We start from the raw sequence: 14510 nt of genomic DNA, 5'->3' as shown, positions 1-14510 counted from the left end.
ATTCACACATGCCCATAAAACTACCTAGCGAACCTCATATCTTTTTGTCTCTTTTCGACTATCCAAGCATTGCAACAGTACTATATTTCAGGGGTTGTCGATTCCGGCTTGAATAGAATTGTGTAGACCGCAAATTTACACGATCAATAATTCGATCAATCTTGATCGATCTCCGTTAGCAGTGGCTGCAATTTCATGCGATACACGGAGAGATAATAGTTCTCTATTTACACTTTCTTTGATATATTGACCACATCTTTCATCGCTTTCCATTCACATTCAAATCTTTATTATTTACTTCGTGTTCAACGTAATATTAATAATGACCGTATTATTTTTTCGAATTCGCCTGGATTTTTTTTTTTCAACGGAAAAAAAACTTGGTCATTTGTTCATTTTTAAAATACTATTTATAGGTTAGGGTGATGCATAATTATATAGAATTTTTATATAATTATATACAATCGTATATAATCTATACTAATATTATAAAGCTGAAGAGTTTGTTTGTTTGTTTGTTTGTTTGAACGCGCTAATCTCCGAAACTACTGGTTCGAATTGAATAATTCTTTTTGTGTTGGATAGTCCAGTTATCGAGGAAGGCTATAGGCTATATAACATCACGCTACGACCAATAGGAGCAAAGATATAGTGGTAAATGTGTAAAAAACTGGAGAAATTATTTCATCTTTGAAGCCTTCCGTTGCGTGCGCCGTGAAAACGGTTCAAGATACACAAAAAATATGTATTAAAGAATAATAGCTCTTTTAATGATCTAAAAAACAGTCCGCGACATTATATGTCTATCTTTTAAGATTAACTCACAAAAACCGTTTTTATGGTACCTAATTTGGTCGAAATAATTTGTTTAAGTTGTATCAACATAATAATATTATAATCTTTATATTCAAATAAATATGTTGTTGGTTAAGAGTACTTCATTGTGAATAAAATTGTCTTTGATATAACTTAATTTTAACAAAAAACTTTAAAAATTACAATCATAAATAACTCCGAAACAAAACCAACTCGCTCTCTGCGCTTGCCGGCGCGGCGGGAGAGAGGCGGTGCTTGCGGGCAAGCCGGGAGGGGTGTAGCTCAACGAGATACCATGCCGCGCGGCTCACTCGCGCGGTCGGCTCCCTACTGAACGGTTGAATGCAGCGCTAATTTGTTTATGCGATATAATTATCATCCTAATATTACTTTTTAAACACAGTTTCATTTTGTAGTTGTTTTCTATATAGTAGGTACTTTATTTGTTTTAGGATAGTATTTAGTTACACAATAATAACACTTTTTTGTTTTCATGTAGGTAGATTATTTAAAAATAGTATTTAGTTTCTAATTTTTTTTGTGGTACATAATACCTGTAGGTACCTAAATAGGTGTCGCCTACTTAATTATTCTTATTAGATTAGGGTTTAGTTTAACGTATTTAGTTTCAATTTTTTTTTTTTGCTTTAGATAAAACCTGTAAATAGGTGTGGTCTACCTATTTATTCTCATTAGATTAGGGTTAAGTTTAAGCATAAAGTTAGTTTACCTTATTTTCGTTTTACGGTTGTTATTTTGACATATTCGTTTAAAATAAAAGTAATTAGGTTCCTAATTATTAATCTTCTTAATCTTACGTTTCTTTTTTTTATTACGTGATACGCTTTAGTTAAGTTTTCATTTTCTACGTTTTTTCTTCATCACTATTATGCCGAGAAAAAGAACTCAGCTTTCTCGGCAGACTGCTACTGCAAAGCGGCTGCGAGTTTTGCGCAGCAATGAAACTGAGGATGAAAATATGCACAGGTTGGCTACACAACGAGCAATTACTGGACAAAACCGTGCAAGGGAATCGAGTGCTGATCGTTCTCAACGTTTGGCTTCACAGAATGCCCGAACTATGGCTAACCGCGATCGGGAATCGAGTGCTGAACGTTCTCAACGTTTGGCCTCACAGAATGCCCGAACTATGGCTAACCGCGATCGGGAATCGAGTGCTGAACGTTCTCAACGTTTGGCCACACAGAATGCCCGAACATTGGCTAACCGCAATCGGGAATCCAGTGCTGAACGTTCTCAACGTTTGGCCTCACAGAATTCCCGAACTTTGGCTAACCGTGATCGGGAATCAAGCACTGAACGATCCCAACGATTAGCACAGCAAAATGCCCGATCAACTAGGAATAGAACTCGCAGACAACATAATTTATTAAATGCTGCTTTTGCTTATGATTGTACCGTTGACTATTCTGAGCTAAATGATATTGATATTGGTAGAATGGATAAAATATGCAACTTATGCCAAGCAAAAAAATGGGCAGCTGAAACTCCTGGACTGTGTTGTAGTGGTGGTAAAGTAAATATACCTATAATTCCGGAACCAACATCCGTTTTAAAGGAACTGATATCAGGCTCACATCCTTTATCTAAGCATTTCTTAAACCACTCAAGACAATATAATACATTATTTCAGATGACTTCATTTGGTGCCAAAGAAATTCGTGAGGGAAACTTTATGCCCACTTTTAAAGTCCAAGGGCAAGTTTATCATTTAATCGGTGACTTACTTCCAGCTGTAGGGGCACAACCCGAATTCCTGCAAATATATTTTGTTTCCCATGCAGATCAGGTATCCTTGCGCTCAAATTTAAACCCAAGCTTGCAAATCGATCTTATCGATGTTCTCCAATCATATCTTCATGATCATAATACGTATATTCAAAGTTTTAAGTACAATCTAGAAAATAGACCACCGAATGATTTAAAACTTATCATTCATGCTGATGTAAAACCTAATAATGAGCATAGAGGTCGGTATAATGCGCCAGTAGTAGATGAAGTAGCTGTTCTTATGATAGATGAAGACAAAGGTCCTCGTGATATTGTATTGACTGCGAGAGATGGTCGACTTCAACGAGTTTCTGAAATTCATAGATCTTATGACCCGCTTCAATATCCCTTACTGTTTCCCTTTGGAAACGACGGATACTGTATTAATATTCCACAGCAGAATACTACGGCTACATCTAAAACTGTTTCATGTATGCAGTTTTATGCATTTAGATTCATGGTGAGACTAAATGACTTTAACAGTATACATTATTTCAAAGGATTATTCAACCAATATTGTGTTGATATGGCGGCAAAAATGATCTCTGAGAGGCTAGACTTCATCAAAAGAAATCAAAAAAAATTGAGAGCAGAAGAGTACATTCATTTAAGAGATGCCGTCGTAAATGATGGACATATAAACGCTTCTAATATTGGCCAGCACGTTATATTGCCGTCGTCATTTACAGGATCCCCCAGATTCATGAATGAAAAAAGTCAAGATGCCATGACATATGTCAGGAAATTTGGAAGACCTGACCTCTTCATTACATTTACATGTAACCCCGAATGGCCAGAAATAAAAAGTGAGTTATTGCCCAATCAACATTCTTATGATAGACATGATTTAATTTCTAGGGTATTTCATTTAAAACTCAAGAAAATGATAGACCTATTAACGAAGAAAAATATTTTTGGCCCATCGAAAGCCTTTGTTTACAGTGTAGAATGGCAAAAAAGAGGTTTACCTCACGCCCACATTTTATTGTGGCTGGCTAACAAAGTTCAACCAGATTCTATAGATGCAATAATATCGGCTGAAATACCTGACATACAACAAGATCCGATTCTTCATAATATTGTTATAAAAAATATGATACATGGTCCTTGCGGATTTCATAATCCTTCATCACCATGTATGAAAGAAAACGTTTGTTCTAAAAAGTTCCCTAGGCATTTTATTTCGGAAACACAAACGGGGGATGACGGTTATCCAACCTACAGACGCAGGTCTCCAGATAATGGTGGAAACACAGCTATAATTCGTGTAAAAGGTACAGAAATGAGCGTGGATAATCGTTGGGTGGTTCCCTATAATCCACTGCTATCACGAATTTTCAATGCACACATTAACGTAGAGTTTTGTCAATCGGTCAAAGCTATTAAATACATCTGTAAGTATATTCATAAAGGTTCTGATCAAGCCACATTTTCGTTACAAAGTAATAACGATGAAGTAGAAAAATATCTAAATGGTCGCTATATAAGTTCCTCTGAGGCGTTTTGGAGAATTTTCCAATTCTCTATTCATGAACGTTTACCGGCAGTAGTTCATTTAGCCGTTCATTTGGAAAATGGACAAAGAGTATATTTTTATAATAATGAAAATCTCCAAGATCGTGTGAACAATCCTTCATCAACGACACTTACAGCGTTCTTTGATCTCTGCAAAAGCGACGATTTCGCAAAAACCCTTTTATATCACGAAGTTCCCCAGTATTACGTTTGGCAAAGAAATTCATTTTCTAGAAGAAGACGCGGGCAAGATGTTGAGGGATATCCCGGTGTAAAAAAAGACACAACTTTAGGCCGTGTTTATAACATTCATCCAACTCAAACTGAATGTTTTTATTTAAGAATGTTATTGCAATATGTTCGCGGTCCAATGTCATTTCAACATCTAAGAACCGTGAATGGTGTTATTTTCCAAACGTACCAAGGCGCTTGCAAGGAATTAGGTTTACTGGAGGGAGATGAACATTGGCAAAATACCATGTCCGATGCTATCATATCCGAGCCAGCTACAAAATTAAGAGAATTATTTACCACTATCCTTATATTTTGCCAACCCTCTGATCCCTTAGAGTTATGGAATAAATTTCGTGATGCTTTATGTGAAGATATATTAAACAGAATGCGTAATGAGAATCAGGATATGACATTAGCATATAATGATGATATATACAATGATGGACTAATCATAATTGAAGATCAAATTCATGAGTTTTCAGATAAATCCCTATCCGACTTTGGGCTTCCTGCAGCAAAAAGAAATAACTCGCTTCTGGACCCATTAGAAATAGCGTTGCGAAAACCATATAACATAAATGAATTGAATGAGTATATCGCACAAAATGAACCAAGATTAATTAATGACCAGGTGACAACGTATAATTGTGTCATGAACAGTGTACGTTTTAATGAAGGAAGAATTTTCTTTTTGGATGCTCCCGGTGGGACCGGCAAGACGTTTATCACTAATCTTATATTAGCAAAAGTAAGGTCTCTGGGAAAGCTAGCCTTGGCAGTAGCGTCGTCAGGTATTGCTGCAACCTTATTAGCAGGTGGACGCACAGCTCATTCCACTTTTAAACTGCCCCTGACTGTGTCTTTAGAGAAAGATAGCGTGTGCTCTATACGCAAAAATGGCCCCTTGGGGAAAATTTTACAAGACGTCAGTCTAATAATCTGGGACGAATGTACCATGATACATAGAGCTCACGTAGAAGCTCTAGACAGAACTCTTAGAGATCTTAGAAGCTGTGATAAAATCATGGGTGGGATTACTGTTATGTTTGCTGGGGACTTTCGCCAAACTTTACCGGTAATAGTAAGAGGAACTAGAGCAGACATTGTGAAGGCTTGCCTTAAAAGTTCTCCATTATGGAAATTTGTAAATATTTTAAAATTATCAACAAATATGAGAGCACATTTGGGGGGAGGTAGTATAACTTTCCCTTCAAAATTACTTTCTGTAGGAGACGGGAATATACCTCATTCTAATAATAAAATTGAAATTGATTGCGATTTAGGAGTAAAAGTGGGTAACATCGAGGAATTAGTAACTAAGGTATACCCTGACATCAGCCAAATAGAAAACAAGGACCATCAATGGATGTGTCAAAGAGCAATATTGGCGGCAAGAAATAGTAGCGTTGACGAAATAAATGATATCATTTTGAGTAAACTCCCGGGAGATATTGTAACCTACACATCCATTGATACCGTGATGGATCAAGAAGATGTAGTTCATTACCCACAGGAGTTCCTCAATTCCTTGAACCCAAGCGGCCTTCCCCCACATTCTCTTAAGTTAAAAATAGGTGCCCCAATAATTTTACTAAGAAATCTCAAACCACCAAATTTATGCAACGGGACCCGACTTCAAGTAAAATTTCTGCGCAATAACGTCATCGTTGCAATAGTTTTGACTGGTCCAGCAGTTGGTCAAACGGTCCTCATACCCCGCATCCCAATGATACCCAACGACTTACCCTTCAATTTTAAAAGAATACAATTTCCGCTTAAATTATCTTTCGCAGTCACAATAAATAAATCACAGGGGCAAACATTCAAACACGTGGGGATCGATTTACGCCAAGACTGTTTTTCGCACGGCCAGTTATATGTCGCGTTATCAAGATCGGGTTGTGGCGAAAATCAATATGTTCTTCTGCCACAAGATAATAAAACAAAAAATGTAGTATATGCAGAAGTTCTTTAAAATAATTATATTTAATTTAAAAATTATACAGATATATAGTTTGAAACTCGAAAAAAAAACATAGGTTTTATCCTGAAAATTCTGCGGGAACGGGAACTATGTGGGAAGAACCAAAAAATTTGCCGGAAGTCACTATTCCACGCGGACGAAGTCGCGGGCAAAAGCTAGTTCTATATAAAAGTGTAGACAAGAATAATAAAATTATATACAAATGTATATATTTTAATACAATTATATAGAATAGTATATAATTATATATGAATGTATATATTTGTATACAATTATATAGAATCGTATATGATTATATGTAATCTATAGGAATACAGTATGTAATTATGTACTAATGTATATATTTTTATACAATTATATAGAATGGTATATAATTATATTTAATCTATACTAATACAGTATGTAATTATATACGAATGTATATATTTTTATACAATTATATAGAATGGTATATAATTATATATAATCTATACTAATACAGTATGTAATTATATACAAATGTATATATTTTTATACAGTCATATAGAATGGTATATAATTATATCTAATCAATACGAATGTAGTATGTAATTATATACAAATGTATATATTTGTATACAACTATATAGAATCTATATAAGTATATATAGTCTTTATGAATACAGTATGTAGTTCTATACAAATGTATATATATGTATACAATTACATAGAATTGTATATAAATATATATAATTATATACAAATAATTCCAGGAATTCCAAAAAAACTTGTCCAACCGTACGCTCTTTTGGCTTTAGAGAGTTGCCTAAAGCGAAAGGGCGTATACAAGTATATGTCCTTTTGGAATTAGTGACGCGATATATCTTAGTACCTCACTTGGTCTCACTTTCCCTTATCGTATAATAATAATTATAAGCTGACTTTTTTTTAATTTTCTGTCTTCCATTTTACACCATGGCGCTGTAACGAGTGATATTGACGGAGAAAGAAAAACATAACCAAAAACGTGTAAGAAAGAGTGAAATTTATCTGACTGTCCACATAATAAACAAAGACAGAAAGACATGGGACATAAATTTGCAGAAAAATCTCAGAATATTCATCGACTTTTGGTAATATCTTTTGACTTTAATATTTTTGAAGCAAAAAAAAAATTGTTTGACTTTCAAAATAGTGTCGCATCTGGTCCTACGTCCCCTATGCATTCAAGATAAACTTGAAATCAATATTGTATAGACAAACGCTTAGCTGTCATCATCAATTGCTAATACCTGCATTGTTTATACACTATTACCCTCAATATGTACTAAATGTTATGTTCCTCTGACTTTAGTCTACAGATGAACCACAACAAATACCGGATAAACCTATCGTGTGATGTAATTGGTAAATATCGCCGATCGATGCATATGATGTCAACATTTGTTAGAGTCGTAATAGTCAAACTATTATGCAGTGCAATTTATATATATTATATATCTATATGTATATCCATAGATGAATTCTATTCTCACCGTTCGATTGCAAGTAGAGTGACCTTTATGATTTTACAATGAATCAGTTCCGTACTCTCTCACAATATTTCAACCACGTGGTTACATCTGTAGCCAAAGTCATGTTGCTGATGAAACCAAGGATATTACACAGACATTTACTATTTGTATATCAATTTATTTTAATGACCTCTTGAAATTCATTCAACCAACTTTACTTTTACAACAATATTTATATTTTTAATTATTTATATATTTATTGGTATAAATTCATCAGTCACCGATTTCATGTAATTGTCAGAAAATATGACTATGGATTTCATAACTAAAGTAAATATTTTGTGAAATAATATAAGTGTCTTAGTAAACGATTTCGTAATGTAGTTTTTGTGAATAAAACCGCAAAATTTTTTTAGCGAATTTTATTCATAAACATGCTGAGTAATTTCATCGGCATTTGATCGACATAATGTAAAAGTGGAGACATATTTGAGATTATCTCTGCTGCGAAATTCTTAGAATTATTGGTAAATATTTTATTCATTATCATTATAATAAATTAAATTATTATTGAATTATTTCATTGCTTACATAAATTGATCATCATAATAACCGATTATTTAAGGTTATGATTATTATTAACCAGTTTGTGAAGTATTTTAACCTAAAAATTTTATTTCAAGGTTAGAGGATGTAATCTGCATAAATCTTATATATTGCAGTACGGTAGATTTATGCGAATTAGATCATGTCGTACTTCTACGTGCGAAAAAAAAATTAAGAGAACTTTACTCAAAAATGTCAATTAAAACTAATAAATTTATATTGTACAAAAAAAAAATTTTTTTTAAAAACATTGTATAGTCTTACATATGTCTTATGGGATAATCACTTTTTGGTAGTGAATAGTCACTTATTGTCACTGAAAAGTATATACTATTTGAATTAGTGACATACTTTTCATTAGTAAACAGTAAATATTCACTATTTACACTATTTCAAATTAAGATAGAACGCATTGTTTTCGAAAAAAACTACTTTTTTTCAGTTTAGACCTAAAACGCTGTATAAATGGTGTGATTGTGGCTATATTAGTATAAACCACATGTTAAGTGAAATTTACTACCTGATTTCGAAAATTTTACTCTACAGTTGAAACAGTAAATATTCACTATCTACACTATTTCAAATTAAGATAGAACGCATTGTTTTCGAAAAAACTACTTTTTTTCAGTTTAGACCTAAAACGCTGTATAAATTGTGTGATTGTGGCTATATTAGTATAAACCGCATGTTAAGTGAAACTTACTACCTAATTTCGAAAATTTTACTCTACAGTTGAAACAGTAAATATTCACTATTTACACTATTTCAAATTAAGATAGAACGCATTGTTTTCGAAAAAAACTACTTTTTTTCAGTTTGGACCTAAAACGCTGTATAAATGGTGTGATTGTGGCTATATTAGTATAAACCACATGTTAAGTGAAATTTACTACCTAATTTCGAAAATTTTACTCTACATCTGAAACAGTGACTATTCACTATTTCACACTTATAAGTATACCAAACTATAAAATTGTGCATATACACTATTTTTTAGTGGTTTTCACTTTTTATATTTAGAGAGTACTATAAAAAAATAGAATAAAATAAAAAAAAAAATTTTTATTAGTTTTTGAACTTGTTATCATTATTATTATTCTAATTTATGTCAACTGTATTGTTTTGGTGTAAATTTTGATATAAAAAAATTGACTTTACTTGATCGAGATTCGAACCCTGATCACCCGCGTGTGTATCCTGCCCTCAGTCCGTAGGTCCAATGTCTCCTTTAAACAAGAGTCTCTGAACTTGTAATACATATTCGTCTGTACATTTTCTACTAATTACTAATTTTAACGATCTGCTTCCAAAAAAGTGCAAACTGTTAAGTAATTTTTGAATACTGTCGAGTAATGCATAGTTTAGTCAAGTTTCATATTTTTCATTTAGTGCAATATATAGTAAAAGTAATCTTATTTATTTGCATTAGTATTTTTTACTAAAATGAAGCTAAAGCTAGCGGCCATAATAAGTAGCGGCCACGCAAAAAATCTCTGGCCGCTACTTATTACTTATAGCTTCAGCTTTGTATTACTAAAATATATTAAATATGATATGATTTTCTCCTAGTACTTACAGGTAAGCAGCTTACAGTGAATGTACACGAGCTGTAGTAGTAAATCCAACATGTAAATTGAGACAAAGCTACTGCGTAAAAAGTAGAATAGTTGAAAAATTTAGTCAACATTGTTTTTTATTAAATATATATATATATATTTTTATTTTTCATATACAAATTCTGTTTTTATATACATGAATAAAGACATGAATATCGATTGATATTATTCCTTACTACATACCAATTTTTATGAGACAAAGTCGAAGTAATTGCATAGCTTTATTTTGTAATAATGAGCAGTTTCAAATCACGGCAGTATTATAAATACATTTTTGAAATAACAAAAACATATAAATAAAGAAATTTATTTATTCGATCATAAGAATTTTTACCAATGATGACCGTGACCGTAACCGGCATGGATGGCAGCACCATGACCAGAACCATGAGCGGTAATTTTTCCAGATGGTCCAGAAATTACAACATCACCAGCATGGGGACCGGAAACTGCAGCAGTACCAGAGTGGGGTCCAGAAATGACAGCACCATGGGAATGGGGACCAGACAAAACAGCACCGTGAGCATGGGGTCCAGCAAGAACGGCGCCATGGCTGCCATATCCAGCATGAACAGCACCATGATGAGCAGGACCAACGACCACGACACCGTGACCACCATGAGCTCCATGACCGTATCCGTATCCTGTGCAGAATCAAAAAGAAGATCATAACATTCAGAAACAATGGATCGTAATAACAGTTATTGGTTTGTTGAATAATACACACCGTGACCAAATCCATGGGCGAAACCACCATATCCATGAGCAAAACCATGACCATAAGCACCATCGTAATGTCCATCGTAGCCCTCAACGTGAGCAGGTCCAGCAACGGAAGCAGTTACGGTAGCGGGTCCAGCAACGGCACCAGAAACGTGCACCGGTCCAGCGACAGATCCAGCAAGATGAGAGGGTCCAATTGCTGGACCAGCCAAAGCAGATGCTCCAGCATGTGGTCCAACAACACTAGCTGGTCCTACGGAGTGTCCAGCAAGAGCTACACCATGGGCGCCATAAGCCCCATGCCCTCCGTAAAATCCATGTGCACCATAAACTCCATGATCACCGTAGCCCCAAACTGCACCACGACGGTCACGTCCAGCAGCCGCAACACCGAAAATAGCCAAAGCGATGATCTGTGCACGATAACTTTGGTAAGTAAAAGTATGGGTATATGTATTTGTATTTTGTGGTTGTTTAATTTGGATCACACAATTGTATAGCAGCGACTTATAATGATGTGTCATGCGCGCGTTATTACACTGATACTTACAAAAGTCTTCATGTTGCTGACTGTCGATGGTAGAATGTACCTCTGAACGGTACGATTCGACCTTATATACCTACACCTCTAGGATGCTGACCGCGCCCCCGCTGATCCCTTCGAATCATATTCACTGACGGGAGGTTTATGCATTTCGTAAGAAGGTTAACAATGCCACACCCGATAAAGTCTGGTGCATCGAGAATTGTGATCTTGTGTCCTTCGAAGCTCCTGGTAACACTGGAGACCTCTGATTTCTCCGTTTACAATACCGATTAGACTGTTGCAAGTGATTGATAACCGTAAATCGATCGAGACTCACGGTTTTTTATTCTTAATTGTTTCAAACGGTTTTATTACATCATTACTGGTATTATTATTTTTTTTTTATGATCGTATAAAAACCAGGGGGCAATTGAATCAGTAAGCTTAAAAAATCGAAAAAAATATGAAAATGATTCGTCCTTGGAATTATATTTTAATACACTAAACCTTAGTCTGACCAAAATTTCGAACCAATATGATGATTTAATTTTTAAAAATTCAAGTTTTTGTGTTTTTAGGCATCTGAACTTTTTTTTCAGCTCTTGACAAATTGTTTAATAATTTTTTAATTTTCAAATGTAATCTTAAAATTTTTTTGTAATACCTTCTTACATATATTAGTCATAAATTTCTAACTTTACTTCTAGTAAAATAGTTCTTGAATATTTTTTTTTAAACTAATTATTTCAATAAAATCATATGGGGTCAATTGAACCAGTACTCTCGGGGACGGTTGAACCACACGAATCACACTGTGAGCATCAGACATGCGCGCGCATCTTGACAGAATGTGAAAACAAGCTAACCTAACCAAGAAAAAAATAATTATATTGACAGAAGTTTTAAAAGTGATTGTTATAACATATAATGTTATATAAAATAATAAATATTATTAGAAGTGTTGTAATTTTAGTTTTAAGCTGTAAGGAATAGTAAATTATTCATTAAAGTCATTCGTTTGTGGTTCTAATACTCTTGGTTCAATTGTCCCCGAATAGTAGTTCAATTGCCCCCGCAAAGGGGACGATTGAACCATTTGATGCAGTTGTACAATTTCATATTTATTAAAAATTTTCACCATTTGTTAAGTTATGTGCTTATGAGAAATGGTAGTCTACATGATAAATCATAATTTCGTAAAAAAAAACTCTCATTTTCATTTTAGAAAAAAATTACTTACTTTGATCATTTATGGAATCAAGAAAAATAATTACTTGAATTTTTTTTTTTTTTTTTTTTTTTTTTTTTCAGTATAAGGATTTAAGTAGGCGATCAATAATAATTACACCTCTGGATGAGTCATTTCACACGATTCTTCAGGTGAAGTAGCATCTGCGAAGGAAGATAAAAATTGTGAAAGAAGGTGAGTGTGGGTTACCATCATCGAGAATCATTCTGTAGAATTAACTTTGCTCGCTAGGTCGCATTGAGATAGTTTGACTCGACTTCGCGAACTCGACCTTTAAGAATCGCGTTGCAAAACTTGCTAATGTCAGAGAACTTGATATTATTAAAATCCGCTCTAATTTCAAGTAAATAAAATTAGCGATCTTATTAACGAGCTAAATTTAATTAAGGCTTTTAATCAGTTATATATTTTTTTTTTTTTTTTTTTTTTAATGCAGAATCTTAAATTATAATATTGCAATAAATTCCTAAAAAATCGTAACTTCAATAAATTTGTACGTAAACACAGTAAATTTTTAGTTCTTTTTAAATCATTCAAGCTGGAATTCAATTCAATAAATAATTTACTAGATTAGAGGGGCAGGAGGGGAAGGGGGTGTCGTCTTATAGGAATTCCTGTAATTTAAAATTAAATTATTGTAATTGATTATGCGAAATTAGAATATTTGATAAAATCGTAAAAATATCAAAAGTATATACCTTAATCGCTCGTTTTATTTTTAAAAATGACTTTCACTTTATAATATTAATTAAATTATTTGTTTTTTTTTAAACATAAATTTTAATTTGACTTTTGAATTGTTAATTGGATTTTTTTATTTTTTACTTCGTTTGATTTTTTGAAAATTTTTTTAAATATCCCGCCTTTTTGTCTTAGATACCGTTTTTTTTAAATCCTACTGTTACGCTAGTGCTGCCACCAGTAGTTGATCGAGGGAAAAAAGAAAATAATATTCGTATAGATTGTATATAATTATATACAATACTATATAATTTTATACAAATATGTACATTTGCATACAATGACATACTGTGTTCGTATAGATTATATATAATTCTATATAATTGTATACAAATATATGCATTTGTATATAATTACATACAATTCTATATATTTATATATAATTACGTACTGTATTCGTTTAGATGATATATAATTATATATAATTCTATATAATTCTATACAATTTCATATATTTATATATAATTACGTACTGTATTCGTTTAGATGACATATAATTATATATAATTCTATATAATTATATACAATTTTATATATTTATATATAATTACGTACTGTATTCGTTTAGATGATATATAATTATATACAATTTTATATATTTATATATAATTACGTACTGTATTCGTTTAGATGATATATAATTATATATAATCTATACGAATACAGTACGTAATTATATATTTATATATAATTAAGTACTGTATTCGTATAGATTATATATAATTATAAAGAATTCTATATAATTATATCCAAATATATACATTCGTATATAATTTTATCATTCTTTTTTTTCATTTTTATATAGAATTATATACGATTGTGTATAATTATATACACATTTTATATAATTATGCATCACTTCTATCCAATCGTATATAATTTACTATAATTGCATACAGTTATATAAAATCTTTTTTCATCGGGCATATAGTTCAGATGCAAAGTCTTCCATATTAAAATAAATAATTCAAGCTTAAGAAATATTAAATTTAAGCTCATCACCAGTGTAAAGTTCTGAAACTAGTGAATATAATATTTGTTATCTATAAGATGAAGTATCTTGGTTGCGACTAATATGTATAAAAGATTTAAAGTTAGTAAAGAGAATGAATGATCAAACGTGATCCGCGCTAATGGTGAGACTGACATTCTCAATTATTGTCCGCGAAGGTAGTAATTTACTGGTACAATATAATGAGATTATAGAAGTACTATTCCTTTGTCTATTCTATATATT

The 14510-nt window shown here is 32.5% G+C and overlaps 2 protein-coding genes across 2 annotated transcripts; one reads left to right on the top strand and one right to left on the bottom strand.

The window, feature by feature from the left end:
• The first annotated feature begins 1705 nt into the window (after nt 1–1705).
• On the top strand, nt 1706–6331 carry LOC103576834 (uncharacterized). The gene has a single exon (XM_008557227.3). It carries the CDS (start codon nt 1706–1708, stop codon nt 6329–6331), a length of 4626 nt encoding a protein of 1541 aa, XP_008555449.3.
• A 4033-nt stretch (nt 6332–10364) lies between these two features.
• LOC103571359 (cuticle protein 64-like) lies at nt 10365–11319 on the bottom strand. Its single transcript, XM_053741323.1, has 4 exons — nt 11296–11319; nt 10762–11170; nt 10621–10678; nt 10365–10530 (listed from the first exon to the last, which is right to left on the bottom strand). Exons 1-4 carry the CDS (start codon nt 11317–11319, stop codon nt 10365–10367), a joined length of 657 nt encoding a protein of 218 aa, XP_053597298.1.
• Nucleotides 11320–14510: the final 3191 nt, after the last annotated feature.

Source organism: Microplitis demolitor, chromosome 8 (assembly GCF_026212275.2).
Source record: "Microplitis demolitor isolate Queensland-Clemson2020A chromosome 8, iyMicDemo2.1a, whole genome shotgun sequence".
Lineage (NCBI taxonomy): Eukaryota > Metazoa > Arthropoda > Insecta > Hymenoptera > Braconidae > Microplitis > Microplitis demolitor.
Note: the sequence above shows the minus strand (reverse complement) of the source record. Positions and strands in the feature narration are given on the sequence as shown.